The following is a 10175-nucleotide window of genomic DNA, read 5'->3' as shown; positions in this document are numbered from 1 at the left end:
TAATGTGAGGCGAGTGGCAGTTGGAACAGAGTTCTTTTCAGATGGGGAGGGGAAGTAGAACGTCTAACTCCTTAAGCATCGAAGCGTGTTAATATAAGGCAACTGGCAGTTGGAACAGAGTTCTTTTCAGGTGGGGAGGGGGAGTAGAACACCTTAGCATCAGAGCATTATTAATTACTGAATAAGAAATACTAATCATCTAATGGTCATTATGAAAAATCCTTTTTTTAAAAAAAATAATCCTTTTTTAGCGAGCACCTAGAAGCCAAGAGAAACGTACGTGCCAAATGTCAAGTTTTCATGCTTTGCGGTTCTGGAGATTTCGTGATGAGTGAGTGGTATTTGGCTTTTATATATATGGATTAAGCTGGGAATTCCTGGAAACTGAGACACATTTCATTTGAGTTTATTTTACCTCTCTATTTCTTGGGGTTTATCGACGCCTCTGATCCATCAGGAGACGATCTGAATTGGAACTTTGGAAACAAAATTTAAAAATGATGATTAAAAAAAATTATAGCGAAATACAACTGGAAAGGTTGGCCTGGTCTGAACACAGCAGCTAAGTCATGAGTACAGGTAGTCCTTCACTTACGACCACAATTTATGTTGTTGAGTGAGACAGCTGTTAAGTGAGTTTTGTTTCATTTTACGACTTTCCTCACCAAATTTGTTAAGCGAAACACTGTGATTGTGTTGTTGCAGGTCAACAAAGATTGGGAGAAAAAGGATTACAGGAGGTGGCTGGGGGATTCTGGGAGTGGAAGTCCACCCCTCTTAAAGCATTGCTGGCTGGGGGATTCTGGGAGTGGAAGTCCTCCCCTCTTAAAGCATTGCTGGCTGGGGAATTCTGGGAGTGGAAGTCCTCCCCTCTTAAAGCACTGCTGGCTGGGGGATTCTGGGAGTGGAAGTCCATCCCTCTTAAAGCAGGGTGGCTGGGGGATTCTGGGAGTGGAAGTCCTCCCCTCTTAAAGCAAGCTGGCTGGGGAATTCTGGGAGTGGAAGTCCTCCCCTCTTAAAGCATGCTGGCTGGGGATTCTGGGAGTGGAAGTCCATCCCTCTTAAAGGATGCTGGCTGGGGGATTCTGGGAGTGGAAGTCCATCCCTCTTAAAGGAAGCTGGCTGGGGGATTCTGGGAGTGGAAGTCCTCCCCTCTTAAAGCAAGCTGGCTGGGGAATTCTGGGAGTGGAAGTCCTCCCCTCTTAAAGCATGCTGGCTGGGGGATTCTGGGAGTGGAAGTCCTCCCCTCTTAAAGCAAGCTGGCTGGGGAATTCTGGGAGTGGAAGTCCTCCCCTCTTAAAGCATGCTGGCTGGGGGATTCTGGGAGTGGAAGCCCACCCCTCTTAAAGCATGCTGGCTGGGGGATTCTGGGAGTGGAAGTCCATCCCTCTTAAAGGAAGCTGGCTGGGGGATTCTGGGAGTGGAAGTCCTCCCCTCTTAAAGCATTGCTGGCTGGGGAATTCTGGGAGTGGAAGCCCACCCCTCTTAAAGCATGCTGGCTGGGGGATTCTGGGAGTGGAAGTCCATCCCTCTTAAAGGAAGCTGGCTGGGGGATTCTGGGAGTGGAAGTCCTCCCCTCTTAAAGCAAGCTGGCTGGGGAATTCTGGGAGTGGAAGTCCTCCCCTCTTAAAGCATGCTGGCTGGGGGATTCTGGGAGTGGAAGTCCATCCCTCTTAAAGGAAGCTGGCTGGGGGATTCTGGGAGTGGAAGTCCTCCCCTCTTAAAGCAAGCTGGCTGGGGAATTCTGGGAGTGGAAGTCCTCCCCTCTTAAAGCATGCTGGCTGGGGGATTCTGGGAGTGGAAGCCCACCCCTCTTAAAGCCTGCTGGCTGGGGGATTCTGGGAGTGGAAGCCCACCCTATAAAAGGGCTTCTGTCAGACTGTACCTTCGCTGGATTGTTCTCACTTGTTGTATTCGATAAAGATCTGTTGTTACCGTTACGCCTGTGTGTGCCTCTCCATTACCCAATCTAACAGGGAGGCTGGACTAGAAGACCTCCAAGGTCCCTTCTAGCTCTGTTATACTCTATTCTAAGATCCATACTCAAAATAAGGAGGAATTCCCTGATACTGCAAACAATTAACCAGTGGAACAACTTGCCTCCAGAAGTTTTGGGTGCTTTTAAGAAGAGACTGGGACAGCCGTCCATCTGAAATGGTCTACGCCAGTCTCTTGCTCAAGCAGAGGGTTGGACTAGAAGACCTCCAAGGTCCCTTCCGAAATAACTCTGTATCACCATTCACTGTGAGACGAATGAATCAACATGGAACGGCTTGCGTCCAGAGGTCGTGGTGCTCCATCACTGGAAGCTTTGAAGAATTATTGGAAAGCCACCTGTCTGAAGTGGTCTAGGCCACGGCCTCCTGCTCAAGCAACGGGTTGGACTAGATGACCTCTAGGGCCCCTTCCAAACTCTGTTATTTGGTGACACCGATTCACTTTTCCCGATTGCAATATGTTATCGGATTACAACCGCTTTCTTCCTCGTGCTTTGTGTAATTCTTTTATTGTTTGCATTTCCCAGTCTAGCCTCCTCTGGGGATTTCCTGGTGGTGTGCCATCCGAGGGCTGAACAGGCCCAAACCTAACTCAGCATTTCTGAAATTGGCTGGATCCTTTCTCCTGCTGAGTAGAGAAGGGCAGGATGTAAACGTCCCTAGAGAGAAACCAGCACTTCAAACAAGCTTATTTTGGATGCGAGGAGGATGCAATAAATCACTAAATATGCATATTTTCGGTGCGGTGAACACGGCTGATGATTTCTGCGAGTTCCTGTAACGCGGCTGCTCTCTTTTATTTCCGATCAATCACCCTGGGCTGAATCTCTACAAAAAACCACACAGCTTGAATGTAAAACAATCACATTTTATTATGAAGGAGAAGCTTCAAAGTCCAAATTGTTTATCACAGCATTAGAGGTTGGCGGCTGTGGGTGTGTTGCTTGAAAACGAAGTGTGGGCCAAGGGACTGGCATTTCTCGGTTGTAGGTTTAAACAAACACTTGGAGAAATTTATGGCCAGGATTTCCTCAAGGGATTGTCACCCCTCGTGTAATTTGATCGGAGGTTCAGCCTTGAAGGCTGCCACCTCATTCAGGCCTCCTTTGCCAACCCAGAATTCCCCAGCCAGAATGCTTTAAGAGGGGTGGGCGTCCACTCCCAGAATCCCCCAGCCAGCCTGTTTTAAGAGTGAAGGACTTCCACTCCCAGAATCCCCCAGCCAGCATGCTTTAAGAGGGATGGGCTTCCACTCCCAGAATTCCCCAGCCAACCTGCTTTAAGAGGGAAGGACTTCCACTCCCAGAATTCCCCAGCCAGCATACTTTAAGAGAGGAGGACTTCCACTCCCAGAATTCCCCAGCCAGGATGCTTTAAGAGGGAAGGGCTTCCACTCCCAGAATCCCCCAGCTAGCAGGCTTTAAGAGGGGAGGACTTCCACTCCCAGAATCCCCCAGCCAGCAATGCTTTAAGAGGGGAGGGCTTCCACTCCCAGAATCCCCCAGCCAGCAATGCTTTAAGAGGGGAGGGCTTCCACTCCCAGAATCCCCCAGCCAGCAATGCTTTAAGAGGGGAGGGCTTCCACTCCCAGAATCCCCCAGCCAGCAATGCTTTAAGAGGGGTTGAATTCCACCTAAGCCTTGGAAAGGTGGCTTCCTTTTATCAAATGTTTCTCCTTCTGAGTTCATGGACATCCCCTTTTCTTGACAGGAAAAAAAAATGTTGTCTTTCCATTACTTTTAAACATCGATCTCTATAAATCTCCTGGTGGCCGCCCATCGAAATCCTGTTACCCTGCCAGGAAATAGATGACATTTAAAAAGTTTCCTTTGAAACATCTTTATAGGTTTCTAGATGACTCCATGAACATGTCTTGATGTTGATTTTTATCGGGTGGGGTTATTTTTAAGCTTCTCAAGACAAACTGAAAAGCCATGGGATCGCCTAGTGGTCTCCTGTCCACAGTCTTAACAGTTGGTCCAAATTCCCCTGGAACTTTGAGATTAACTAAGGTCAAAATCCCCTCTTGAGAACTGTAGCAAGTCATCATCCAATCTCAACAGCAGGAGAATCTTTTCGTGGATTCCTCCCCCATTTGACTCTGCCACCGATCCACAATCACATCTTGTGTTCCGTTTTAAATTTAAAAATCTAAATTAAAAAAAAAATCATTTAAAAAAAATAATTTTAAATTAGAGATTTTTTTTAAAAAAATGGTAATTTTAAAAAAATGTAATTTTTAAAAATAGTTCAATTGAAAGAATTGTTCCTTTGTACGTGTTTTCATTTTTTTAAAAAAATATTCTTAAAAATTTACTTAAAAAATAAAATTTCTTAAAAACAGCTTTAACTAGTTTTTCGCTTAAAAATACTTTCATGTTAAAAATATTTTTTTATAAAGTATTTTAAGTTGGTAATTTTTAAAAACAATTATGTGTAATTTAAAAAATTACTTCAATTAAAAAATCATTGCACATTTGTACAAAAAGTTTTTTTTAAAAAATAAATTCTTAACAATTTTACTTTAAAAAAATAAATTTCTTAAAAATATTTTTTGTTTTTTAAAAAGTAATTTAAAAAAAATATTTTAATTCAAAAAAATACTTTAATTCAAAAAATGTTTTTTAAAATAAAACTTATGGATCTGTCTTTAGCTCTCAAGGGCCTTCGACTCCCATCAAATGAAAATAAAATCATGACACGTGTCCGTCAGCTCCTCCTGGCAGGAGGAAGGATAGCAAATTCACACAATCACGCAACACCCAGGCAGTTTTGGAAAGAAAATGTTTTTAATAGAAATATTAGGCAGATCCTGCGCTAACGGCTTCAATAACGTTAATCTGGTGTGTGTGTGTGTTTAAATAAAAACTTGATGGCAAGCGGAACCAGACTTAGCCAAATTTGCCGCACAGCGTCCGTACATTCTGGTGTGCCCTCAGTTCGAATCTTGCCATTCTCATCCTTCACAAGATGGAGATGCAAATTCTCGGTGGTTTTTGTAATTTGAGGGCAAGTATTAAGCCCGTGTCGAGAAAAAATCCAGTTGAGGAAGGGGGGAGGAAGGGGAGAAAGAGAGAGGGAGAAACCACTTCTGGCAAAATTTGGCACATGTGCAAAGTTTTTTTTTTAAAAAAAAAAGGAGGACAGAGGAAGGAAAACTCAGCAACCACAAAGGACTGGGGGGGGAAAATGACCGTAAAAATAAACGGTGGGTCGTAGAAATCGGTGGTCGTGCTGATATGCTGTGTATCTCAACCTTGTTGACTTAAAGATGTGTGGACTTCAACTCCCAGAATTCCCCAGCCAGCTGGCTGGGGAATTCTGGGAGTTGAAGTCCACACATCTTTAAGTCCACAAGGTTGAGAGATATCGCATTTATGCCCGGGATACCAACATTTCTGGGCCCCGGAACAATTGGGAATACCTCATAGAGGACTAGTGTGCTGCTGAACGCATTTTATTGGGAAAATCCGTGGGAACCAGTGGAATCCGCCGGGTACGATCGAAAGAACGATCGCTGGGGATAAAAAAACAGGCAGTGGTTTGATGCTGCTGTCGCGGCCGCCATCTTGACAATTTGACCACGTCCTGATGCCCGCTCCTGAGGAGAACCGTACCGACAACGGATAGAGCTGGTGAACCGTCGGAGAACGGAGAGGCCCCAAACCATTGGTGAATGCCATCAGGGGTCAAAAAAGTCAAGATGGCCACCCGATCCATGCAATTGGAGCCCCGCCCCTTTTCGTACTGCGACGCAGGGCTTGGATAGCAGACGGTGGCCGCCATTTTGTCATTTTTGGGGGGGGTGTCTCCGAGGATGCATGGTGAGCGGTTGCACATATCCTCATTTGACCCTAACGCGATGCAACCTCTGGATCCAGGTGTGCAGAACAGCCACGCACAATCCCTGAAGTGTGTTTTGCACAGACACACACACAGAGGATGTACCCTAAATCTGGGTTGGGGAAGAGGTAGTTGTGAAAAGGACAAAAATTAACGAATTTCTAACACACGTCTTCGCCCAGAGACGTTTGGAGGGGGAGCTTTACAAATCGAACAAATGAAATAAGAAATCAATTTAGTGACCAAGGAGAAAGTGGGGAGGGGGGGGGGAAGCTCTCCTACGACTAACCAGCTTCTTTTAACTAGTTTACAATTCTGGACACTAATCATGGCTTCTAGCTGGCTGCTTCGACGAAGCAACATTCTACATTTTTCTGGCTTTCTTCACTGCAGGATGGTGACCCCCATTAATCTGGAGTGGTTACAGAGGTTTAGCCCAACCCTGGGGAAGCGAATCCTGTATTTTTTTTTTCTTAAAGCCTTCTCTTAAGCTTCTAGTCCTCAAGAGGTGGGAGCGATCGCAAAGATGTCCAGGGAAAGAAAAGATAGCCCTTCCTGGGGTTGCCAGCGAAAACTCTTCCGCCGAGATCTTCAAACCGAGCCCGGAGAGCCATCTATCTAAAATGATTTCGAGGTGAGGGGTGGACTAAATTACTTTGGAGGACCCGTGCAGTTCTAAGTTCCTTTGGAGAAGAGAGGGAGACTCCATCGGACGAAACCCAGAAAAAAACAAGCAATTTGGAGGTCCCCGTACCCTCCGGTTCTACCATTCTCCAACCGGACAGCCGTTTCCGGCACAGCCACGCTTCACTTTCCTTAAGGCACATGCAAATTCCCTTAAGTGGCACCCTTCGCTTCTTTTGGGATGGCTACTCTGCCCACCCACCTTCCCCCCGTGACCTCTTACATCTCTGAGATGCCAACTTACACTTTTTGCAACCCCCGAGGTTCCTCCTCTAACCTTCTCAACTTTAACCACTTTCTCGCTTGCGTCTTCCATCTCTTATACCCGGAACGCCTCCCCCTGCACAAGACTGCCCCCCTCCCAAGGTTGGGAGGGGGGTTTCACACTACTGGCACTGGCCCCTGCGTCACTCCTGCCCAGTTGGCACGTTTCTGTCCCCCAATGTCCTGGCTTCACTTCCCCTCCGTGCAAAGATCATTTTCTCGAACGCAGAAGCTGTTACGCGGGCTGATTTCCAACGTGCACCATTTGCTACAGGGAAGATGGTGGCGATCTGGAGAACCCCTGGGGTTCACTCCCTTTGGTTTCAGACAAGCCAGCTTTCCCCAAGTTTATCTCAAAGACCTCGACCACGCCCACCCTCCAATTCCACCCGCCTCAACAGGATCCGGGACGCAGGAGGGTCCCCAGTACTGAGTTCGTGTAGACAACGGAGGAGACGCAAACGAGGTGCACAGAGCAGATCTTCTAAACGGTTCCCCCTTTAACAACAGGGATGGTGTGTGGGTGTGTTTGTGTGTGCATGTGTGTGTGAGAGAGACCACAAGACCTCACCGAGACCAGCTTGCTGGCTTGCCAAGCTCCCTTGCTTGCCTCCCCGTGTCCATCTGCAGACAATCCCAGTTTCACGGCAGGAAGAAACCTGCAGTAACATTTGCTCACAACATGACACCAACAACACCGGCGGCTACCGGAAGTCTCCCCAGAGCGTTGTGCCTTTCCACAACTCCACCTCCTGCCATCTTTTTACTCGAGGATGGGGGGGATCTTGAAACCCAAAGACACCCTACGCGTTTTGCATTCGGACGCCGCCGCACAGCCCACGTACTACTTTTGACAACGTTTTGACACGCCCTTTCTACATTCCATCCATTCGGAGACGCCGGTCATGGTCGCGAGGACCGGCACGTCTGCCTCGGCTCGAATCTAAGACTCCGCTCCAGACAACACCCGCAAAACCATCCTTAAAGGGCACTGAAAAGTGTCAGAGAGTCCCTTGATTGACTCCGACGTTCTCAATCACTGCAGACAACAGCCAGCCACACTCAACCAGACACGGACATAAATCAGCCAGATTCTTATTATTAATGAAGCCGACGACTCGCCGGAGCATCAGATGGAAGACACTGGGCTCCCTAAATCGCGGAGATCCTGAATTTAGGCATCGCCAACGTTTTTTGACTTTGCTCCTTGGCTTTTTACCAGTTACACGCTGCGGTGTTGTTCAGCGTGCAAGGCGTGTACCCATCTCTTCACCAGCGGCCTTGCAAAAGACTCTGGTGAATGAATTTCGGCCTGGTGGAATGAAGCAACGAACAGCAGAGGAGCGCTGCCTGGTGAAAAGACATGGCAACCATAGTGTTGGGCAACCGGGTCCTGCTTCTCCCCCCCCCCCACACAATTCTTCCTGTTTCTCGGGGTCTACAAGTCGTGTGCCCCCCCATCTACACAACAATTGCACGCAAAGGAGAATTTGAAAATTGCTCCCCGTTCGGGTCGTGGTTGGAAAGAGACATTAGATTGTGTTGCATCCTTGTTGCCTAGGTAGGACACACACACACCCTCCTGCCACTTTTACAGCACCCCCCCCGGGGGGAAGACATCACCGCAAAGGGGTCCATCCAGATTGGGCCAATCGATCCATCTTAAAACACACCATCCTCCGAGCTGTTCACGAAACCTCGTTCTAATCCAGATGTAAATCTGTGTCCGGGCTGGTGGCGTTCAAAACCTTCAGAAAGAGGCTTTTGGTACGGCTGGCAAGAGTGTCCCTGCGCTTCTGCAGAGTTCTCGGCTCCCGGCGGCTGTTCGTTGTTTTTCCAAATGAGGAGGGGTTCCCTGCTGAGAGAGACCCATCAGGACAGGGCAAAATGGAGGTCCTGTTTAGAGGGGTGGGGGGATAATAATTGTTTTTATGTGAGGTGCAGAGTCCCTTGTGCGCCAAAGTTGGGGTCTTGGCTTTTGAGTATTTTTTTGGCACGGTCGGGCATCTGGCCCTGGTAAAAGTTTCCAGCCAAGAAGGCACCCACTCTGCCACCTCGCACGTCTTGGCATCCGGCACGGGCCGTCCTTTGCCAACTGGGCATCAACTGAAAAAGGGGATCTTTTAAAGTGATTGAGTGCTTCTTCGGTGGTATGTTTTCAGTGGCTCATACTTCTCCTCTCCTCCTCCTCCTCCTCCTCTTCTCCTCCTCTTCCTCAAGTCTCAAAGTATTTGTAAATCTGTGCCACGTATTGCATCACGCTCTGCCAATCCGGGCGATCCGTGTACATGATCTCACTCAGCTCCTGCGGGAGGGAAGGAAACGGGATAAATGGAAACGGAATCCAGCGGGACCTTTTGCTATGTAGACGGTGATTTATTCCGACGGGCCAATTTTTCTCCCCCCCTTTCAGATACCCTTCTGGATGAGGGGGATCCCAGTATTCCCAGGGAGGAAATCCCTGTGGGGAATTCTAAGGAACTGAAATACAGGCTTCAGGAAGGCAGGATTGAATTGGACGAAGGGAAGGGTGCACGGAGGATTGATGGATGATATAAATTAAAGGATTGACAAGTATGGCAGCTTTAACATGAGTGGAGTTAACTCCCAGAATTCCCTAGTCAGCCTTCATAAAGGATTTGGGGAGTGGAAGTCCACCCATCATAATGCATACTGGCTGGGGGATTCTGGGAGTGGAAGTCCTCCCCTTTTAAAGCAAGCTGGCTGGGGGATTCTGGGAGTGGAAGTCCACCCCTCTTAAAGCATGCTGGCTGGGGGATTCTGCGACTGGAAGCCCACCCCTCTTAAAGCATGATGGCTGGGGGATTCTGGGAGTGGAAGTCCTCCCCTCTTAAAGCATGCTGGCTGGGGGATTCTGCGACTGGAAGCCCACCCCTCTTAAAGCATGATGGCTGGGGGATTCTGGGAGTGGAAGTCCTCCCCTCTTAAAGCATGCTGGCTGGGGGATTCTGCGACTGGAAGCCCACCCCTCTTAAAGCATGCTGGCTGGGGGATTCTGGGAGTGGAAGTCCAGCCCTCTTAAAGCATTCTGGCTGGGGGATTCTGGGAGTGGAAGCCCACCCCTCTTAAAGCATCCCGGCTGGGGGATTCTGGGAGTGGAAGTCCAGCCCTCTTAAAGCATGCAGACTGAGGGATTCTGGGACTGGAAGTCCACCCATCATAATGCATTCTGGCTGGGGGATTCTGGGAGTGGAATCCCACCCCTCTTAAAGCATCCCGGCTGGGGGATTCTGGGAGTGGAAGTCCAGCCCTCTTAAAGCCTTCTGGCTGGGGGATTCTGGGAGTGGAAGCCCACCCATCATAATGCATGCTGGCTGGGGGATTTTGGGAGCTGAAGTCCACCCATCTTAATGCTGGCTGGGGGAT

General features: G+C 48.3%; 1 protein-coding gene across 1 annotated transcript in view; it reads right to left on the bottom strand.

Moving 5' to 3' along the window:
- Nucleotides 1-7139: 7139 nt before the first annotated feature.
- Nucleotides 7140-10175, bottom strand: part of LOC106539577 (cytospin-B) — a 145495-nt gene continuing 142459 nt past the window's right edge. Inside the window, 1 exon segment of the mRNA XM_087702901.1 lies at nt 7140-9093. Coding sequence (XP_087559027.1) covers nt 9004-9093 — 90 coding nt within the window. The 3' untranslated portion in view covers nt 7140-9003.

This window comes from Thamnophis sirtalis, unplaced genomic scaffold (genome assembly GCF_051295495.1).
Source record: "Thamnophis sirtalis isolate CommonGarterSnake01/CBP01778 unplaced genomic scaffold, rThaSir2_p1.2 scaffold_17, whole genome shotgun sequence".
NCBI classification, from domain to species: domain Eukaryota; kingdom Metazoa; phylum Chordata; class Lepidosauria; order Squamata; family Natricidae; genus Thamnophis; species Thamnophis sirtalis.
Note: the sequence above shows the minus strand (reverse complement) of the source record. Positions and strands in the feature narration are given on the sequence as shown.